The sequence below is a fragment of the Aquarana catesbeiana genome, linkage group LG06 (assembly GCF_042186555.1).
Source record: "Aquarana catesbeiana isolate 2022-GZ linkage group LG06, ASM4218655v1, whole genome shotgun sequence".
Lineage (NCBI taxonomy): Eukaryota > Metazoa > Chordata > Amphibia > Anura > Ranidae > Aquarana > Aquarana catesbeiana.
This window is the reverse complement of record NC_133329.1, coordinates 355,183,231-355,206,002: the sequence shown is the minus strand read 5'-3', so window position 1 is coordinate 355,206,002 and position 22,772 is coordinate 355,183,231. Positions and strand designations below refer to the sequence as shown.

Sequence of the window (22,772 nt, the reverse complement as noted above, 5' to 3'; positions counted from 1 at the left end):
AACACAGGAAGTTGCTTGCTTGGCACGGGCGCCATTCAGAGAGCAATTGGCATTTTCTCAATGAATGCAAAGCATTCTGATTCAACAAGATGGGCATCTTGACGTCGCCACCCTGCCCCCTCCCCACCCCATCCAACCAGAGAACTTTCTGCATTCACTGAATTGCATCATCAAATGACCCCCCCCCCTGTACACAATGCAGCCATTCAGCAATGGACCCGCAAGCAGGTGTAGATCAGTGGAGTAGTGGTGCCTACTACAGTGATTTTCAGCTTCCACAGAGATCCCACTAGTATGGCACATACATACTTATTGGTCCAAGCTGGTCCTTTGTGACTATGGAAAAATTGCAGACCTAAACTTCAGCTTAAAGCGGTATTGAAACCAAAAATGTAATATATTGCAGCCTACCAATCATTAGATGTGGTGGATGCATTTGTTTTCTTTTTTAGCTTCGGTTTACACTGCCGCAACTTGAGAATTTAAAGTCGCATGACATGTCGCGCCCCATTACTGGCAATGGAACCGTTCTAATCGTTGCGACTCAAGTTGCTCCGACTTAGACAAAGGTTCCTGCACTACTTTGGTGCGACTTTAACATGACTTGCATTGACTTCTATTAAAGAAGTCACATGCAAGCTACGATGAACTCTCGCAGGGATGTCGGCTTCAAAGTCGCATCAGTGTAAACCTGGCTGTAGGCCCCCCCCCCCCCCCCCCCCCCCCCTCTGTTTTCACCTGGTCATCTGACCAGTAACACACCTCCTGTATTGGAGTGCCCCCACTCTGGATGAAGGAGCACTGGGGCACCTTTGTCAGTCTGGGGGGAGGGAAGTGTTAGATGTACTAGCAGATTTAGATATAACAACAAATTGAAGCCAAACTCTAGTTACAGTAAAGTTTTTTTTTTTTTTTTGTTTTTTTTTTTTTTTTGTTTTTTTTTTTTGGATAAAGGTTTTACATAAAATCTGACCACTGTAGGCACCCCCTGGTAAACAGTTTGTCTCAACACTATCTGCTACATCTGCAGGAATGTTTTTTCTTTTGAAAAACACCAGACTTACTGGCTAGATCAGAAGAATTCCTAAAAAAGAAACCTTATGCAGCCATCACATCTAAGAGTTTGTAAGCTGCAATATGATATCTTTGCTTTTGGGTTTAGTACTGCTTTAAAGTGGTATTAAATGGAGCAAAACTTACCTCTGCTTTAATCATCTGATATCCCACTCTGGCTTCTTCTCAATGGCTATTTCTGGGTGTCAATCTGCGATCGGCTTCATTGGCTGGTTCAGGATGACGTTACTCCTGCGGATATTTAGAAATTCAGTCATCCCTGGACTAAGCTACTCTGCCAGGATGTATGCTAAGCTGCACTTGTTTAGGTCAGTGTACATTCCTGAGCAGGCAGGTAGGTTTATTTTTTTTACTAAAGAGGCAGAAGAGACTATTCCTCTGTGATGTTAGTCCCTCTGTCCTATGTGAGCTTTCTTGTTATCTTTCATTCATTGGGGCAGGTGGCTTTGTCTCCTTCCCTCAGATGATGGGTGAGCTCATGTTATTAATGTATGTGTTGCAGAGTGCGTTTTGTTGTAAAATTAAATGTAAAAAGTTCAACCTTCAGACTGGGAGGTAGCCGATATTCACTTTTTTTTCTGAAGAATCGGTATCGGTCACAAGCTTACCAATATTGCTTCAAGGGGCTGTACCGGGGTGATTATTATTATTATTATTATTATTATTATACAGGATTTATATAGCGCCAACAGTTTACGCAGCGCTTTACAACATTAGGGCAGACAGTACAAGTACAATACAATTCAATACAGGAGGAATCAGAGGGCCCTGCTCATTAGAGCTTACAATCTAGGAGGGAGGGTCAAGTTATACAAAAGGGTAATAGCTGTGGGGGATGAGCTAATGGAGAAAATAGTGCAGTTGTTAGATGGAGGCAGGATAGGTTTCTCTGAAGAGGAAAGTGTTCAGGGATCGCCTAAAAGTGGATAAATTTGGAGATAGTGTGACAGATTGGGGTAGGGAATTCCAGAGGATGGGCGAGGCTCGGGAGAAGTCCTGGAGGCGGATATGGGAGGAGGTGATGAGGGAGCTAGAGAGCAGGAGGTCTTGGGAGGAACGAAGAGGACGATTAGGTTGGTATTTTGAGACTAGGTTAGTGATGTAGCTGGGGGCACAGTTGTGGATGGCTTTGTAACTTATTGTTAGTATTTTGAATTTAATTCGTTGGCGAGTGGTAGCCAATGGAGGGATTGGCAGAGAGGGGTAGCAGACACTGAGCGGTTTGTAAGGTGGATGAGTCTGGCAGCTGCATTCATGATGGACTGAAGGGGGGATAGTCTGTTTAAAGGTAAGCCAATGAGGAGTGATGCAGCTGCATCACCCAGATACCATTCTTTAGACCCCATTCACACAGGGACGACTTGTCAGGCGACCTAGTCGCCTGACAAGTCGCCTCCCGTTCTGTACTATGGAGCCGTTCTAAGGGGAGCGACGCAAGTCGCTCCGACTTAGAAAAAGGTTCCTGTACGACTTCGGGGGCGACTTGGGGCGACTTGCATAGACTTCTATGCAGAAGTCGTTTTGCAAGTCGCCCAGGCATTCGTTTGCAGGTCGCCTCGCTGAGGCGACCTGCAAGTCGTGTTGCCCCTGTGTGAACGGGGTCTTAGAGTGGATGGTCAGCTTTCTTGTAATAACAGCTGATGTGGCTAATGAGGCGCTCTGTTGTTATTGCAAGCAGCAGGAGGGGACCTGAGCTGATAGGCAGCCGAAAAATCGGTATCAACCCTGAAAAAATAAGATATAGTCCGACCCCTACTTCAGACAGGAATTGTCCTAGCAGTGGGTTCCTTCAACTTTTTAAATGGAGCCAGTTCACTGTCCTTTAGACCAGGGGTCTCCAAACTTTCTAAATTAAAGGGCCCCCTCAGACTTTAGGGGGGGCCGGATTAGGGCCAGTGGGAGTAGGAAATGTCCTGGTGTCCTGTGGGAGTAAACCATGCCCTATCTTTGGTGCCAGTGGGAGGAATAGTGCCCTTCCATTGATGTCAGTGGGAGGAATTGTGCCCCATCATTGGTGTCAGTGGAAGGAATTCTGCCCCATTGTTGGTGTCAGTTGATGGAATATTGCCCTCAAGGGCTGGATAAAGGCAAGCAAAGGGCCACAGTTTAGAGACTGCTGCTTTAGACTGTTTAGGGAACAGAATCTGGTCATTGGGATTTAAAACAAAAAAAAAAAACCCCTGGCATTAGAGGGAGGAATTGAGCCCCATCAGTGGGAGGAATAGTGTTGTGTCAATGTGAGCACAAGGGGGTGCTGTTGGCTTCAGTGGGAGGAGTAATGGCACATTGTTAAATGTCAGTGGGGAGAATTGTGCTGCATCATTACCTTTAGTGGCAGTAGTTATGGCACCCCATTTTTGCGTCAGTTGGAGTAGCAATAGTGCCTATCATTGGTGTCAGTGGCAAGAGGAATTGTGCACTATTGTTGGTGTCAGTGGAAGTAAGAATGGAACCCATCATTAGTGTCATTGGGAAGAAGGATAGTGGACCATTGTCAGTTGTGGAAATAATTCTTTGTCAATGGGAGCATAGTGGGGTGTAGTTGGCATCAATGGGAGGAATAGTGTTATACCATTAGCTTCAGTGGGAGGAGTAGTGGCTCATCAATGGGAGCTTTGTATGATTGCCTTTGTCAGTGGTGGTAGGAATAGTACTCATCATTGAAGTCAGCAGGAGGAGGAATAGCACACAATTTTTGGTGTCGGTGAGAATAGGGCCCTTTGTTGGCTTCAGTGGGACGACACATAGCCTCCTTATTAATACCAGTGGAAGAAGAAATAACGCACCGTTGTTGATTGAGGTCTGCTATCCTAGATAGTGCTGCACTGAGCCAGAACCTGTAAGCAGAGGGTTATTTATTTATTACATGTACTTATATAATGCTATTAATTTATGCAGCACTTTACATATATTATACATTCACATCAGTCCCTGCCCTCAAGGAGCTTACACTCTCCAAGGTCCCTAGCTCGCATTCATTCATACATACACATACTGATATAGATGGGAGCCAGTTAACCTACCAGCATGTGTTTGGAGTGTGGGAGGAAATCGGAGTACCCGGAGGTAACCCACACAGACACAGGGAGAGCATGCAAACGCCAGGCAGGTAGTTCCATTGTTGGGATTCAAACCGATGACCCTAGTGCTGCCATGCTGAAGTGCTAACCACTTATCCGCTCTATCATTGTTTACATAAAGGTGTCGGGTTTTCTTGATAGTCCACTTTCCTTCCCACTGATATTTACCTTTCCTCTGCTCCCCAGTCATCCTGTTTGCCTACCAGACCCCAGAGTGAAAAGACCTGTGTGAGCTGATTCAGGGGAGCAGCAAAGTCAAGTATCATTTGGAATGAGAAGGTAGCTATTAAGAGAATTGGTTCTGTTGTACTGAGTGGGCAAAGTGATAGGTGAACTTTAACAAGCCTTTTATAGAAACTGTTTAAACTCTGATACCGGCGGATTTTCTTCAGGATCAGCTACACTAAGCTCTATTTCTGTTTAAATGGCAGCATAGTGACACCATGGGTATATATAAAAAAAAAAAAATCAGCTCTGTATAAATGACTATAGTGACATGGGCTGCTCTGAGGTGATAGAGAGGAAATGCTCAGCATAGAAACTTGCTGAAAATTGAGCATGTGCAGAGTTGCCACCACAGCTGAAAAATCCCTAGCTGAATTGGGGACATGGACATGATCAAAAACGGCTGATTGCTCAGCTCTTGGTCTTCAGTGAGCAGAGAGCTAAAAAAAAAAAAAAAAAAGAAGTATACTCACCTAGGTGGATACAGCATCTGTCCCCTGCCGCCTCTGCTCCGAGCACTCAAAAACTGCTGATTGCTCAGTTCTTCCCTCCGCTCTGAGCAGAAAATGATGACTGTCAGTCACCAGCCCCCTGTTCTGCCCCCCAGTGCTCACTGAAGTGTTGAGCTGTGGATAGAACGGGAGCGGCTGGGTCAGCTATCTGAGCAGATCCTGACATTATTGTCAGGTCCCTGCAGATCCTGGACTGGCTCTGTGATGCCAGCTGACATCAGGCTTTTGCCCTCTGTCCACTGAATCTGGGTCACAGGAGTGCAGAACAAAGTGCACTCCTGTGACCCACAAGAGAAGTATGGCCAAAGGAGTATTTGTCTCAAAAAAGTTTTATAAAATTAATTTGGTTACTGTGTTGCACGACCAAGTACTTGTTAGTCAAAATATCACAGTGCTGAAAAATGGCCGTGACCGAAATGGAGTTTATTTTGCCTGTCTTCAAATGATTAACCACCTGATGTCCGCCGGCCACCCGCGATCTCTCCACAGAGAGGCAAAACGAGAATCTAAACAAGGCAGATCCCCGTTCTGACAGGGAAGTATACATAGATCTTCTATTCCTTGTAATCAGGAACAGTGATCTATGTGTTCTTCTTGTCAGTCCATCCCCCACACAGTTGGAAAACACTTGCAGGGAACACACCTAAACCCTTTTGATCACCCCTGTTGTTACCCCTTCCCTGCCAAGGTCATTTATACGGTGATCAGTGCTTCTTTTTTTTTTTTTCTTTTTTTTAGCACTGATCACTGTATTAGTGTCACTTAGGGTAAAATTAGTTTGCTGCAGTTCCGCTAAAAATCGCTGATTGCCGCCATTTCCAGTAAAAACAATAAAAAAAATTAAAAGTCCATAAATCTATCCCCTATTTTGTAGACGCTATAACTTTTGCGCAAACCAATCAATATACGCTTATTCGGATGTTTTTTTTTTTTTTTTTTTTTTTTACCAAAATTATGTAGAAGACTACATAATACATACTGGCCTAAATTGATAAAAATGTTTTTTTACATTATTTTTTGGATATGTATTCTAGCAGAAAGTAAAAAAATATTGTATTTTTCTTAAAATTGTCGGCCTTTTTTTGTTCATAGCGCAAAAAATAAAACCACAAAAGGAAAGCTCTATTTGTGGGGAAAAGAAGGACGTCAATTTTGTTTGGGTACAGCGTCGCACACCCGCGCAATTGTCAGTTTAAAGTAACGCAGTGCCGTATCTCAAAAAATGGCCCGGTCATTAAGGAGGTAAAACCTTCCGGGGCTGAAGGGGTTAAAGAGTATACAATCCGAAAAAAAACTAAAATGTAATACACTGCAGCTTACCGGTCCTTAGAAGTGGCTGCATTCATTTTTATTTTTTAAATATTTTTATTTAATTATTACTTTTTTTTCTGGTAAATAACAATTTTCATGTCCCTGGGTGTCTCTGCTCCTATCTCTGCTGTATTCATGGAGGGGAGTCATGGTTGTTACACAGGCTGCACTTGCTGCCTTCTCTTTAATCCCATTACTTGGGGTATGCTGAGATTATTCGTCTACAGAAGGAATATAAGATTGTTTTAGGTTTCCAAATTAGCTCACATGAATTAAGAAGGACGCTGCATTTTTGGCAAGATCAACATTTTTTTGCTGAAAATGTTTTTGACCTGAAAAAAGTAAACTAATACAGCCAGTATATCAAAAGGCTGGTGAGCCGCACTGTATCACATTTTCTTTTCTTTGGTTTAACTGTCCTTTTATACCATAGCAGTGCATTGTAAGGATTTCCCTTGCTTGGAGTGCTATTGTGACACATCCTTGAAAAGACTTGCTGATAAGATATTGAGTATAATGTGTTGTCATTCTTCTGTTTAATGTCAGACTACACTGCATTTTTCCAGTGGAGTGGTAGACATAGATGTTGGATGCCTTCCATGCAAATAGAAGGCATTTTTATTCAGGAGCATATGTGTTCTTCAAAAATAAGAATCACAAAATACATGTTATCCTCCTAGCCTCATCTTAAAGCTTTCTGCTCCCCTCTTTTGTTAAATGCAACTTGTTCTGAATAGATTAGATTAAAATTTAAAAGTTACACTTTTTTTAAAATGACAAATCGGCTGTCAAAAGAAATGTATTCTGCAGTCAAAAGAATGTAAATTAGGCTAGGTCTACAGGGGCGCATTTCAACCCAGAGATTTAGTTGATTATTCTTATAAGATTAAAACCTGTCACTAAAACCACATCATAAAAAAAACTATCAATCAATGGTGTATTAATTGCTATTCATGCTCACTATATGATTCATCTTCTGTATTCCGCAAAAACCTGGTTGATCTTGCTGCTGTCTATTTGCCCCCTTCTGTCCATGTCCCCAATTCAGCTAGTGATTTTCTTATCGTACATCACGGGACACAGAGTCATAGTAGTTACTATGTGGGTTATAGGCCACCTTCAGGTGATGGACACTGGCACACCCTAAGATAAAAAGTTGCCTCCCTATATAACCCTTCCCACTACTGGGAGTATCTCAGTTTTTTTCGCCAGTGTCTAAGGTGTTGGTCACGAGTGAAGATGTGCTGTGCTGAGCTCCTCTGGAGCAATCCTTGGTGGGGCTAGCCATGCAGCCGAATCCATTCAAAGTGTCTTTTAGGCTGAATTGAATGGTACCCGGGCCTCGTATCTGAAGAAACGAGGTTTTGCCTGTAACGCTTCTATTTTTAGAGAGATGGACCCCGGCATCCAGTACTTTTGGTAGTAAGGCCATAAGGTTTTACTGGCGGTTGTGCTGTTACAGGTCCAGGATTGTGGGTTCCCTCGAGGATACTTGGCTCCTGAAGGTTTAACAGAACCCACTGTGAAGGGTGAAGATTGGGTCTGTTGGTTTTACCACAGAAAACCCTGCGGCGGGAAAGGTAAGTGGAGTTTTTCTAAGAAATTTTTTAATTTTCTTATGAATGTTTCCTTTAAGTTAGTAAATGTTGTCATGTCTATATGTCACCACTGGGGGCTGTATAGAGCACATACCTTCTCCAGAGAGCTCACCTCCTGCAGAGAGCTCACAATGTGTCCGGAGCAGCAGCTTCCATTTCCTCCAGCAGCAGCAGACCCCCGGTAAGTCTGGGGGGGTTTTCCCCCCCACCAGACGCCCCCACCTGTGCTATTTGCTACCCCTCTTCAAGAGGAAGAAGCACTGAAAAAAAAAAATGGCACGCCGCACTACCCAGCGGCTTCCAGGCTCTCCGCTCCATTTTCTCCCCTCTGTAAGATCTCATAGGATCAAAGGCCCACACTCGCGTGGGAAAACTGTTTGAAAGAGAGGAGGGGGCTGTAGGCGACAGAGGGGGAGGGGCTTAGCACAGCATTGGCGTCCTTCAACGCCCAGCGCAGGAAAGAGTGTTTTTAAAAGCACTAGTGTTATTGCTGCAAGTTGCGGAGGGACACAAGAGCATAGAGGGGCATGAAAGAGGTTGGTGACACAAACATTCTTTTTGACACATTTACTATTGCATCAGGCTGAGCGTTAATAGCGGCAGTGGCTGACTATTGCTCAAGCAATGGATGCGATTTCTTCTGGTAGTACCTCTGCTTTGTGCATCGGGCTATATTCAGAAGGGGGGGGTTGATACACCCACATAAAAGGAGCTAAAAGGGTCTCCCTCAAGCTCTGGAAATTCTACTTTTCAAATGGCATCCTCCCCTGAGAGGGGGTGGCTGGTCAGTGAACATAGGGGCCATGAAATGTTTGCAACTGTTTTCAACACTGCAGCCCCTGTTCATTTTACTCTTTTTCCTCAGCCATGGTAGGTTTTTAAAACAAGTTTAGCGACTTTAATCGCATCCCGGTATGGTCAAGATGCGACAGGTTCTCTTCTCTTTCCTAAGACCCTCAGACCGAGGAACTAGGGGCAGGAGAAGACTATTCCCTCAGGGGACCGTGGTGAGGCTGACTCCTCCTCCTCTGAGGTGTCCATTGCGGGAGAGTCAGCTTTCACAATCTGTAAGATTGATGGTGCAATTTCTTGCTGAATGATCCGCTCCACATTTATGTGCCCTTAACTGAGTGTTTAGGTTCGCTAAAGCCTCCTCAAGCTGTGCATGCTTTTTCCTGTCCATTCTTGTTGGGAAAGTTTTTTTTTTTTGTATCTTGAGGATCTCCCAGATAAGCATTATTTTCCATTCTGAAAAGTTTTCAGACTTTATCCTATGGTAGTGAAAATTCACTAAGCGAGGTATACCAGCAATTAATGCTACTATATCCTTTGTGAGTACGTTTGACTTGTCCAGCAGACATTACTCAAATACTTAGGGATCCAATGGATAAAAGGTTGGAATTCCTATTAAAAAAAAAAAAACGCTTTTCTCTGGCAGGTTCAGTGTCTCAGCCTGCGCTGACGGTAATTGGTTAATCGTTGAGAAACCAGTTTTAACAGGTGTTTAAGGTTATCCTGCTCAGCAGGTCCAGGAGGCAGCTTTATGTTTGCAATAGTTGCTACGACAGATTGCGCCTTCGCTAAGCGTCATGCAAGAAGCTCCGGTAAGACAACTATCTGGGGATATTTTGGATATATCCAAAGAATTTCTAGCAAAAGAAAGATACCCCTTTTGCCTTTTAAGTGAAGGAGTAAATGTGTTTTTTGTTTCAAAGCTGCTCCTTCTGTGCCAAGGGCATCAGCCTCCAGGCAGTCACAACGGCCTCCGCCGTCGGGTTCAAAGGGTAATCCTCAGGGTTAACCCCAGGGACAAAAGAGGTCCAGGAAATCTTTGTATGCAGAGATCGTAGAGATGGCAGTAGGGAACCCATGGACCCTACCTTCACGGCCAGATCTTCTCTTGCAAGGTCCGAAGTTCCATTCTACCTCACAAACAATAAATTTATAAATTTAACGGTTTGGCTATTGAGGCCCACACTCTGAGGAAGCGTGGGCTGTCAGGTTCGGTAGTTTTCTACCTTGGTTTATGCAGAGCCAGCCTCCATGGTTATATATAATGGAGTCTGGGAAACATATGTCTCATGGTGTGAGATCAGGAGCTGCACCCCAGGAAATAAGTCCAGGTAGAGTCCTTGATTTCTTTCGGCAGATGGGGTGAGAAGTAAAGCTGGCCTTAAGTGCTTTCTAAGGACAGGTCTCAGCCTTATCGGTATTATTTCAACGACCACTTGCTTCGCATTATTTGGTCCATAACTTTATTCAGGGGGTAACTCGGCTTAATCTCCGGTTAAGTAACCCCTGAACCCTTGGGACTTGAATTTAGTTTTGTCGGCATTACAAAACTTTTCACAAGGAAACAATTTTTTCTGGTAACCATATCTGCTGCAAGAAGGGTATCAGTATTGACTGCTCTTTCTTGTGAAGAGCCATATTTTTGTTCACAAAGATGAGGTAGTATTGCGTCCTCATCCTAACTTTTTACCATAGGTAGTATCAAGTTTTTATCTAAACCAGGATATTGTTCTACCCGTCTTTTTTTCCAGAACCCTGTTCTTAGGAAGAAAATTAACCACATTTTTTTTTGATGTGGTGAGAGCAGTCAATGTCTGCTTAAAAGCGATTGCTCAGATTCGGAAAAGGGATGTTTTTTATTCGTGTTGCCTGAAACTTCTAAAGGAGGACAAGCAGCATTGAAATCTACTATTTCTACTAATCTACTACTATCAAATAGATTCGACAAGTAATCGTTCAAGCTCATGGTTAAAGAGGTGGATTCTACCCTCTCAAATCAAAACGCACTCCTCTAGGGCTGTTAGTGCTTCCTGGGCAGTGCGTCACCAAGCCTCCATGGCTCAAATCTGTAAGACCGCAACTTGGTCTTCAGTCTATACATTCTACCAGATTCTATCAAATAGATGTAAAAGGTCATGAGGATATCGCCTTTGGGTGCAGGGTACTGCAGGCTGCAGTATTAGTCCTCTAGTCTCTTGGTGCCCTATTTTTTGTTGTGTCTCCCTCCCTTCAGTTGGCATTGCTATGGGACATCCCACATAGTAACTACTATGGCTCTGTGTTCAGTGATGTACGATAAGAAAATAGGATTTTTAAAACAGCTTACCTGTAAAATCCTTTTCTTTGAAGTACATCACCGGACACAGAGGGTCCCTCCCCTCTTTCTGGTATACACGTGTATTGCTTTGCTACAAAACTGAGGTACTCCCAGTAGTGGGAGGGGTTATATAGGGAATGCACTTTTTATCTTAGGGCGAGCCAGTATCCATCACCTGAAGGTGGCCTATAACCCACATAGTAACTACTATGGCTCTGTGTCCCGTGATTTACTTCAAAGAAAAGGATTTTACAGGTAGGTAAGCTGTTTTAAAAATCCTATTTTTCAGCTGTGGTGGCAACTCTGCACATGCTCAATTTTCAGTAAGTTTCTATGGTGAGCATTTTCTCTCTATCACCTCTGAGCAGCCCATGTCACTATAGTCACACGTGTGGGCGTTTACACGCAGTGGTAAATGACAGCCCACTCCCTCCCTCCCCTCCTCCATGCCCACTAACCAGCTAAACACAATGGGGGGGGCGGGATATTACATGTAGATTAATGGAGGCTTCACCTCCCGCTTATTCTAAGATGTAGGCTGGAGGGGTGTGACAGCCTGTGACTGGCAGAGATCCGCCCACCCCATGTTATTGCTAAAATATAATATTTCAATCATACAGTATATTTGCATGATAATTTAAAACCGTTTCTTGATATTTATTTTACTTTGTATTCCAAAGGTTGTTTCTTTTTTTTTTTTTTTTGGAACATGTGACCAGCAGCAGAGGACTAGAAGCTCCTCCTGCTTATGTTCCCTACAGACAGGCTGGGAAAGATCTGTGTCATGTGACAGTTGTATATCGGTTAGGAAAAAGGTATACTTTGGATGTTTGTTTTTAATTAAAATAATTGCAGTGCCATCTTACATATGCAGAAATAGAAGGGTCAATGTAAATTAAACAGTGTCTGTTTAGTATCACTTTAAGGATATAGTCATTTGAAAAAGTTGATGCTCTGCACTAATTTATTTAAAATAAAAAGACAACTATATGGAGATCAATTCGCTACACTCCCTAAAATCTGAATATGTGCATTTAGGCTTCTTCTATTACAGATATAAAACACATTTACCATGATACAGATGTATGTTGAAGTTTTTTTTCCATGTTGGGTTTGAGTTATGGCTGCTGTCTCAAGAGATGAAGAGAGTTTTTAGTTCCAGCAGCCCGGCATTTCTAGTATGGTTGTTTTTTTTTTTTTTTTTTTTTTTTTTTTAAGATAATAAACCTTTTGTGTGTAGCAGCCTTCTCCAGCGCCCCCTAATTACTTACCTGAGCACCATCTCTCTCCATGTCTAATGTCTAAGCCATCTGGGTCACTCCTCCTGATTGGCTGAGACACAGCAGCGGCTCCATTGGCTCCCGCAGCGGTCAATCAAAGCCAGTCAGGGGAGAGGGGGGGGGGCAGGGCTGGGAAGGGGCTCTGTCTGAATGGACACACGGAGCTGTGACTCGGCTCCAGTGCCCCCATAGGAAGCTGCTGGCTGTGGGGGCACTCAATAGGAGGGAGGGGCCAGGAGCAGCAAAGAGGGACCTGAGAAGAGGAGGATCCAGGCTGCTCTGTGGAAAACCAACTGAATAGAGCAGGTAAGTATAACATGTTTGGTAATAAAACAAAAACAAGATTTTAGTATCGCTTTAACCCCTTAATTTTGCCACCTGACGGCCCTTTAAGTGGGCTTTAATGCCTGGGGTGTGGAGCAGGTACTGTATTTTGACCGCTGTGATTGACACACTTGATTGGGAGCCTGTCCTGCTGGCTCCTGATCAGAAACCTTGCCCCTGTAAGGTGCAGAACACAAGAACTTTATTTTTTATACTGAAATGTCAGTGTGTCATTTCATTCATTTACGTGCAATGAAATTTTGCTGTGGCACCCTGAAATGCCAGAGGTAAGCGAGGCTGCGGTGTGCTGGACAGAAAAATGCTGACATTTTGCAGATTGCTGCACTGCGCCGCAGCTCACCCGAAAGCTGCTTTCAAGTGTGAACAGTGCGCATGGAAACAATTTGTTTTCTATGTGCCCTTGCAGAATTCTGTGGTTTTCTAGTGCAAAAACTGCAGGTCCCAGCATAAATGTGAATCGGATCTCAATTCTACGGTTTTGTGATTTGAACAGTAATTTCTTTTTAAATAAATATATTTAATAAGTATAACATTCCAAAGAGATCACTAAGTTACCGTATTTGGGGATGCTTAGTGTTTTGACAGTTATGTGTTTTTTTTTTTAATTATATATATATATATAATGTGTGTGTGTGTATATATAATATAATATAATATAATATATATAGATAGATATATATATTAAAAATAGTATTGCATAGCTGGTGTATGTGTGAAGTGAGGCGTTCGTGTTCGGACTGTAAAATTGTTTTACCTCCTTCCTTCTTTTTAAAACTTTTAATCAACCAAAACGAACAAAATGTCTAAACGAAAGACCTTATCAATTCGCATTTATTCACTGGATGTTGTTCAGTCACCGTTTTTGATAGAAACTGACAAGCCGAACTTTAATTAGCGGAGGGTGTACTAATGAGGATGTTAATTTTAAATAATATGTAAAAAGTAAGAGAGAGTTACTGTATTGTAAACAGAAATCATATGCATTTACTAACCTATTTAGGCACTTATTCCTGCTGTGCCTCCAATAAAAGCTACCTTTCACAATAGGATTTTTATATTGAAATCTTCTTCTTGATGACTTCTAGTAAGTAAACCTGAAGAAGCAAATACTGTCTGTTAATTAGTGCAGGAGACAGCTTCTTGCATTAATATGTGGCGTTAATTAACAGGAAGACTGATGTTGTGTTGTAATTACCACCAATATTTTTGGCCTACTGAGTGATTGAAGGTGAGTAGATGAGAATTGACTGATCAGTTTTATGTTATCATTTCTCTTCTTGCAGGAATATGGATCGACTGCTGAGGCTTGGGGGTGGTATGCCTGGACTTGGTCAGGTCAGTTTGATATTTTTTTTATTTTTTGAATTGATTTTAAACTTTGTTTAAAGATACTACCTATATTTAAAGCGGAACTTCTGTCATTTTTTTTTTCCCATAAAGATTTTCTTTTTATTAAAGATAATGCAAGACATAACAGAGATAATGATACAGAAGGTTAAGGCTCCAATTGTAGTGCTAACAAAAAACATTCAATCACCTATTATCACAAAACTCGATGTCTAAATGCTCGTCGACATTCTCAATTAGTCCAGACATATAGATCACATTTAAGCATTTTTAATTTATAAGGTTTATTTGTGGTAATATTTCTGCCTATCAGCTTATCTATATCTTACTAAGTTGGGGCCTTTAGTCTGTTTTACAACCCGTTATTTGTATGGCTGTTCTTCAGAAGGGGGCGGACCGGGGGGCCAGCTATTAGGTCGGCCCCTCACTCCATACCCTCCGCGAGGGGGGGAAGTGGAAGAATGTGAAGAAGTGTCTACTCCTCTCAGCTCACTTTTTATATTGTTACGCATCTCATGCCGTCTGAATATAATTATGGTAGAGCTTAGTCATGGTTTTCTGTAATTTTTTTCATCTTTCCATCTATTAAATCTTCTGCCCTTGTTGTTTTAACTTTGGATAGTAAAATATTTTTTTTTTTTTTCTGCCAGTAAATACCTTATACAGCCCACTTCCTGTTTCTTGTCTGGTGAAAAGCCTAGGCTTATGACATCATGCACAGCACCCTCTCTCGCTCTCGTGAGAGTTTGCCAGGAAAGGAGGGGGGATGCGTCATAAGAGAGCTGATGAGCGCTGCAGAGCTGGAGGTGTGCCTCTGTGTGTCTGTGTAAATCCAGGAAGTGAACAGGCAGCAGCTCCAGCTGCCCACAGTTAAAATGGCTGCAGCCAGACTCAGTGGAGAGAGATTTCTGCAGCATATTTGGCAAGTACAGAATCACTGTATATATGATATAATATACAAAGTGGTTGGAGGGAAGCTTCAGAATGGCAAATATTTTTTTTTTACAAATTATGTGAGCAGACTGCAGTTCCTCGTTAAGTAAACTTTATTGCTTCTTGCATTCTGGAAATACCCATTTCTATGTTTTGCTGAAATGTTTCCAAATGAGAGATAGATGAGTTTGCAAGGGAGTTTGCCCCAAAGCCATTTTGAAGGAGGCGGAGCTTCAATCATCCAATTATGTGCAAGTAAAAAAGCTTTTTTTTTAATTATCCTTGCATATATATGAGTAAGCTCTGGGTCATATTTCCTTGCAAAGTGAACAGCAAGTTAGTCTTTAGTAATTCAACCCCAAAGTGTTTGTATCTCTCCAGCCAAAAATTAACAAACTATCTTTAGCAAGGTTTCTACAGCATACGCTGACAGTATCTTCTAGTTTTACATCCTTATATTAAATTTTAAAGCAAACATGGTTTCCGTTTAAGATGATCAGAAGTCAGTGGGGGTATTGTTTTCTATGTAAATACCAGTGACGACTATGATAAGCTGAAGAGTGACCATGAAAGGTCACAAATTTTTCTCTTTCACTCAAATGTGTTTGACATTTTCCTGTTATAGGAGCTCAGAAAAGGGAATTATGATTTAGAGGTTTTTTTTATGTTTTCCTTCACAGAGTAGTGTATGAACTGGATCAATGTTATCGACCTACAAATCAGATTAATAATTAGACTTGGTTAAATTTTATGGAAGCAGTTTTAGCTTCCTATAAATTGCTAAACTTTCTTGACTAAAAACATAATTAAAGTGTTATTAAAGGCATTTCTTTTTAAAATTTTTTATACTTACCTGCTCTGTGCAGTGGATTTGCACAGGGCAGCCCCGAACCTCCCCTTCTCGGGTCCCTTGCTGAGTGCCACCAGAGAAAGCAGCTTGCTATGGAGGCACTCAAGCAGGCTCTCTCCCGAGCCGCTGCTCTGCGTGTCCATTCACACACAAAACCACGGCTCGGCCCCGCCCCTCTTTCCTCATTGGATCACTGCCTGTCTCCGGTAATGAGAAGGGAAAGTCCCCGGAGAGCTGAGGCTCTTGGCTCTTGGGCACATCACTGGATCGTGATGGTGCTCAGGTAAGTATTTGGGGGTGGGCTGTACAGAGAAGGTTTTTACCTTCATGCATAGAATGCATGATAGTAGAAAAACCCTTGAGCCTTTAGAATCACTTTTAACATTCAGTAAAACTGTGGAAGTTAGCATGTAACAAAAGAGACAGAAAAAACATCTAAATCAGCCTTTTTCAATCAGGGTGCCTTGAGGTTTCTTCAGGGGTGCCTTGGCAAAATGCTTAAAAATTGCCCAAAAATTGTATACAATCCATTGGGTGGATGAAATCTGCTTTTTATTTACACAAAGCCACAGGTTTTCATTGTACACCATTACAATCTTCTAGCTGCCAACCTTTAACATGTCCTACATGTATTGATGATGCTGCATTATGTAAAGCTTTCAGAATAATTTTACATTTTAGAATGAGGCGCCTCAAGACTGTCTATCATTTTGGAGGGTGCCCCCAGATTGTCCATAATTATAAAGTGTGCCTTGACTGAAAAAAGGTTGAGAAACACTAATCTAAATAGCCAGGTATCCAGCGAACCAATTAGAAAAAGGTTTCCTGAATAATTAAAGTGGAAGTTCAGCCTAAAACTGAAATCTCTAAATCTGCTTTCAGCCACAAGCCAAGACAACCTTATCTAGCCCTGTAAAGCAAAAATCGATATACGTACCTTTTCTGAAGCTGCTCTGGTCCGGTCTCCAGTGGTGAATGCTGTGTGCAGGAGACAGCTGACAACGGGCGGAAAGTGACATCACTGTTGGCTGCCTCTTCTGCACCCGCCTACACAGAAAAGCCGCTGCTGACAGCTCAGCGCAGAACCAGAGCAGCTTTAGAAAAGGTAGGTATAGCGATTTTTGCTTTACAGGGCTTGCTAGGTTAGTCTTAGATTGTGGCTGCAAGTAAATTTAGAGATTTTAGTTTTAGGCTGAACTTCTACTTTTTTTCCTGTGCTGGCTATAAAAATTAAAAACGATTGATGTGAGACGAATGCTCAGAGTATTAGGCATTATAAGACACCTGATCATATTTGTGAGAGAACCCCTCTGCTGGTGCCATTGATCCCGCAGTTCATATGCATATACTGACTTTATAAAAGGTATAGGCACACCTCCCAGCTCCCCTCCCACCTGATGATTGAGCCTCGGATAGGTTGAAAAGAGAATAAGTGTTAGAATGTGGGTGCCTATGTTCCCTTGCACGCTGATATTTTTTATGCCGCCATGTTTTCTGGCTTGCTCCTAGGTTGAACTCGACTAGTTATTAGGTTACGTGATTTTCCCAAAACATCTAGCTTTTAACACCTAAACCCGATTCTTAGCAGGAGCGAATGACATATTGATTAAAATGAAGTGATTTTTAAAAATGAGTAAATTTTAGCTGCATTGTCTTTCCAAAGTTTAACGCATGAACTTTGGCCCTCAAACCTAAAATCACAGAGAAAAACAGCGACTGTGAAGAATGAAATGTGTAAGCTGTTTGCACCAACTGGCACAAAATAGGATTGTGTTGGCTCACATCTGCTTGCCTAACTCAAAACGTTTGCTGGGCAGCTGATGTATGAAAATGACCAGCTGATGTGTGTACCTCTGATCTTTGTCTATTTCCTCGACCTTTGTGCCGGGACATCTTCAGACAAGTCAAGTTTTTTTTTTTTCTCACCTTGCACACACAATCTGACTATCGTTACAAGTTCTCAATGCGCATTTTAATGATGTCATAATGAACTTCCTTAATTCCAGCTTCTGTCATCTGTCTTTCTTGAAATGTGAGAAAATGTGTCTGAAAGGTCGCCATATGGGCTTTATACAATTGATTCTGCTGAGAAATTAGCAAAATGGTAATTTTTTTTTTTTCTTTTGCTCTTGTAGCGCAAATCATATGCGTGACGTATACAGTGCAACAAATAACACTTTTCTGCCCTGTTTATAGTTAATAATTCTAACTAAAATGGTAATGGCAAACGGTGACATGTTCGGGGCATCAAATACTGGTATATTTTGACATTGGATTGAATTCATGATGTTACTCAGCAGTGGCTTTGGTGCCAGTCCTCATGAACTAGCTATGTATTCAAGGACTTTGTCAGAAATCTGGGGTTGTGTGCTCTTGTAAACAGAACCTGTTGCACAATACCCATGTCAAAAATCTGGAAATGTACTCCTAAGTCAAATACAGTAACTTCAAGCAGAGTTCCTGGATACATTACAAATGATCCATTGGTTTGCCCCAACCCCCAACTCGGTACACCTGACTCCTGTTTTTATGTAAAAAAATCAAAATGAATTTATTAAAATCCATATATACAAATTTGCGACTATAGCAAACACACAGCAGGGACATGTGCTGCTGTTCTGGGCATATATTCCTTATGAAATCTTGTGGTGGCTTGTGAAGTGATGGCACCCGTTGCAGTCCAGGGGGTGTTTTCCTGGCAGTCTGGCCACAAGGGAAGGGGCTGGATAGTGCTGGTTGTCATTTGTCGTGGAAGTGCTGTGTCAGTACCATATTCATATACTGAAACTGGAGTTCAGCTTTAACTTTTATAAGGAGGGATACATGGGTTAACAACCAGTACAAAGTCTTTCATTTTTATATATTGTGATTGGGACTCGCCAGATATAAAAGTGTACAGTCGAAGCCCAACATGTTGAGATTTGCCAAGAATATGTTGCTAGTTGCCTGAATTACCTTTGGCTGGTTGTAAACCTCAGTCATGGAATCTGAGCAAAGCACATATATCTGCAGTGTTTACTTATCTCTCTCCAAAGCTCTGAGAGTCGTTTCTCTCTGGCGCTTCGTTCCTCTATCAGCTGAGTCTCTTCAAGTTTTTCTAATGCCCTGTACACACGACCGGTTTTGCCATCGGAATAAACCCTGAAGATTTTTCCGACGGAGTTCCAAAGGAATTCCGCTCAAGCTGTCTTGCACCAAATTCCGACCGTCCAGAACGCGGTGACGTACGACGGGACTAGGAAACAGAAGTTCAATAGCCAATAGCTTCCGTCTCGTACTTGCTTCAGAGCATGTGTCGTTTTTGGTCATTCGGAACAGCATACAGACGAGCAGTTTTCCGATAGTAATTTGTTCCGTCGGAAAAATATAGAACATATTCTCTATCTAAGTCCGTCTGAATTTTCGACGGAAACAGTCAGATGGGGCATACACACACAGTCGGAATATACGATGAAATGTTCCCATCGCACTCTATCTGTCAGAAATTCCGCTCATGTATACGCGGCATGACACATGAGACAAATTAAATTTGTATGGGGGAGGGGTTGTTCACTGGGTATATGTTAAAGTTTACAACCACTTAAGGACTTTGTTACAACATCTACTGTGAAGCATTCTGGCTACTCACGTTTTCAGGAGAGAAACAATGGCATCTATTGTCTTGGTAGAGGTCATCATCCTCCGATTCTTCTTAATGTATTATAAAACATTGCAAATACTTCAACTGTGAGGTCTGAGATTCCTTAAACCAGTTAGAGTGTACTCATAGAAGTGACTTACACAGTACAGGCTGCAGTAGCAGACGTTCTCATGTCATGTGGGATACGTCAAGGCACAAGTTGAGAGACAATAATGTGACCATCAAGAAAAGGATGAAAATATCAAAGTCGTCCCTTTTATTTAGCAGGTATTAACTAGGGACTATTGCTACTATTGCTAGGCTATCAGGTATGTACAACATCTCTATTCTTGGGAATAGGAGGCACCTAGAGAAAAATAAGTTACATAGTTAGTCTGGTTGAAAAAGACACAAGTTTGTCCAGTTGATGGGTACGATGTCACCTTGAAAATTAAAATTTTTCGTGTATTTTTGCTTTTGGGCTTATTCACACAGGAGCTTGGTCTTTTGCAGTGGAGAGAGCAATTTTGTTTTTTCCCATTGCTGAGGTGCATGCAGGGACCCCAAAGAAAGTAAATGGGTACACACTAGTTGTTCGCACCCATCTGCACAGCCAACTTTGATAGGTGCATGGACCCAGACGCACAGAGTCTTTGCATCCAGGTCCATGCACCTGTCCCTGTCAAGCTCTGCTGTGTGGGTCTGTCCATACAGCCAATGTATATCCATTAGACCCCTTTCACACTGGGGCGCTTTGCAGGTGCTACAGCGCTAAAAATAGCGCCTGCAAAGCGCCCTGAAAGAGCCGCTCCTGTCTCTTCAGTGTGAAAGCCTGAGTGCTTTCACACTGGACCGGGGTGCTGGCAGGACGTTAAAAAAAAGTCCTGCTAGCAGCATCTTTGGAGCGTTGTGTTTACCGCTCCTCCACCACTCCTGCCCATTGAAATGAGTGGGCAACGCGGCTATACCGCCGGCAAAGTGCTGCTGCAGCAGCGCTTTGCGGGTGGTTTTAACCCTTTCTCGGCCACTAGCGGGGCTTAAAAGCGCCCCGCTAGCGAGCAAATACCTCCGCAAATACAATGGTAAAGTGCCGCTAAAAATAGCGGTGCTTTACCGCCGACCCCGCCCCAGTGTGAAAGGTGCCTTAAGGATGAGCTCTGGCGTGTTCGCACAGCCCACATGCAGAGCCCGCCAGGAAGTCGGCACTGCGCTGCCCTAATCACAGGCAGTGAGACATTTCCCGATCTCTGCAGCTGCATATCGGGACAATGTCTCACTGCTTGTGATTAGCGCAGCGCAGTGGCAACTTCCTGGCGGGCTGTGCGAACACGCTGGAGCTCATCCTTAATGTCCATTCACTTTCTATGGGTTTCCTGCATGCAGCTCAGCTGAGTGGGAAAAATGTAAACAAATGTCTCTGACCGATGCATGGAGCTGAGTAAATGAGCCCTTTGAAGAGTTCATGACAAAAAAAGTAAAGCATTTGATGAGCTACTAAAAATAAAAATATGCAGTAATTATAGGCAAAACTTTTTTGTTTTTTTCTCATTTTGGATAGAGCAAGGGAGTGTGTGCCATTTCTCTTCACTTACTGTGCTATAGCCAAACAGGAAGTGAGAGGAAATCTTGCAAATTAAGGGAATCCCTTGGGGATCCTCGGGTCACCAGAACTAGTGTCCCCTTTGGTAAATTTCCCTTCCCCCATTACTTTTCTGGAGACAACTCACAATTTGTGAGTTTCACAATTTGTGAATTTGTGAATTTTTCTTTACTTCACTCTTAATGATAATGGTAAGCAGGACAAATGGAGAGGGTGAATCTCCTTAATTGGGGGCACAGACAGCAATAAAAAAACTGACAGGGGTTCTAATCCCTCTAACCAAAACTATGATAAAAAGTTTTGCCTTTAGTTATACTTGAACCTGTGTTGATGGACTTTTGTTTTCTTGCATGTGTAAAGGTTTTAAAGTGATTTTAAAGTCTTTATTAAAAAAACAAAACAAAAATAAAACCATGTTATATTTGCTCTGTGCAGTGGTTTTGCACAGGGCAACCCAGATCCTCATCTTCTCAGGTCCCTCCTCAGCACTCCTGGCCCCTTCCTCCTGCCATGTGCCCCCACAGCAAGCAGCTTGCTATGGGGGCACCCAAGCCGAGCTGCTGGTCTGTGTGTCCATTCAGACATCGAGCCCAAACTCGGTCCTTCCCCCTCTCGATTCTCATTGGCTCACTGGCTGATTGACAACAGCGGGCACCAGTGACATCTGTTGTTGTCTTAGCCATGGAGGAGGGAGAGTCCCTGACAGCCGAGGCTCTTGTGCAACATTGCTGGATCGAGATGGGGCTTGGGTAAGTGTGAGGGGGTCTGCTGCACACACAAGGTTATTTTTAATGCATAGAATGCATTAAGATAAACCTTCTGCCTTTAGAACCACTTTAAGTTTATATGTATGCAGAAACCACTTGAAGCAGATGAGAAGCAGGTCAGAAGGGATTAACTGCAAGTCAAATGCACCTTTTAAAGTGGATATAAACCCGATTCATGAAATTTGAGCTGGGAACATATTTCTGCAGTGTTTTCTTATTGTTCTTCAAAGCAATGTCCTGTAGCTGTCTCCTGCTCAGTATTGTTAGCCTGATAACTTTTGATAATTTCTTGGAGACGGCAGCCTGAAGTATATGTCGGGGGAGGTTGCTATAAATAGATTAGCAGTCGGCTTGCCGTCTCAGAGCAGAGCTTGATCAGACATTCCTTTCTTCCTTTGCCAATGTGGAGTGGGGGCGTGTGCCTTTCCTCCAATCAGCTGTCTTGGCTGTATGCCAAAAATCCGCTCCCAGTGGTGACCAGGAAGAGAAAATCTGTAACACGAAGAGCACTTTCTAAAGGATATATACAGCTTAAGACAGCAGATATACATGTAAAGCTTATGTAGGGAGATTTGTTTTTTCTCTATGTATCAACTGAGGCTGTTCACTTCACTGCGTATATGTGAGGGTTTACATCAGTGGTTCTCAAACTTCTAGTGCCGTGACCCCTTGAGAAAATTGAAAATAGGGGACCCCTAACTGTAAAATTATTTTCGTAGGGTGGGTTGTCAGCACCCAAGGCAAGACAAGTAATTTGCGCTCCTAACCCGCAGACTTTTAGCGCTCCCTGAGTCCTTTTAATGGCAACTATAATCACAGGTAGTGTTACTCACTGTGTCTCCGGCTTCACCGTGTCTCTGACTTTGTGGTGTCTCGTAGCGGTGACGCCTATGCTGAAATCAGGAGATAGTATCTTCTCCAGCCGCTTCCACTTCACATTCCTCACCAGTCATTTGACCTCTAGTCTGTGCCCCCCAGCCATGCCGTGAACTGAATGGGGGCCCACGCAGAGGCTGAAAGGGCAGCCGCGGGCTCCAGAAACAGCCCAGCTGGGTGGCCCGCAAAAAGGCTGGGAGAGCAGTGCAGGCTTCAGGAACAGCCCAGGATTTGGTGACCCCTGAC

General features: G+C 42.8%; 1 protein-coding gene across 2 annotated transcripts in view; it reads left to right on the top strand.

The window, feature by feature from the left end:
• PSMD14 (proteasome 26S subunit, non-ATPase 14) overlaps nt 1–22,772 on the top strand; it is a 140,246-nt gene that overhangs the window by 4,433 nt on the left and 113,041 nt on the right. The window contains exons 2-3 of one of the 2 annotated variants that reach the window (XM_073634051.1): nt 4,341–4,433; nt 13,818–13,869. In XM_073634051.1, coding sequence (XP_073490152.1) covers nt 4,426–4,433; nt 13,818–13,869 — 60 coding nt within the window. In that variant the 5' untranslated portion in view covers nt 4,341–4,425. The remainder of the gene's footprint in view (nt 1–4,340; nt 4,434–13,817; nt 13,870–22,772) is intronic. The other variant, XM_073634053.1, reaches the window with a different exon arrangement.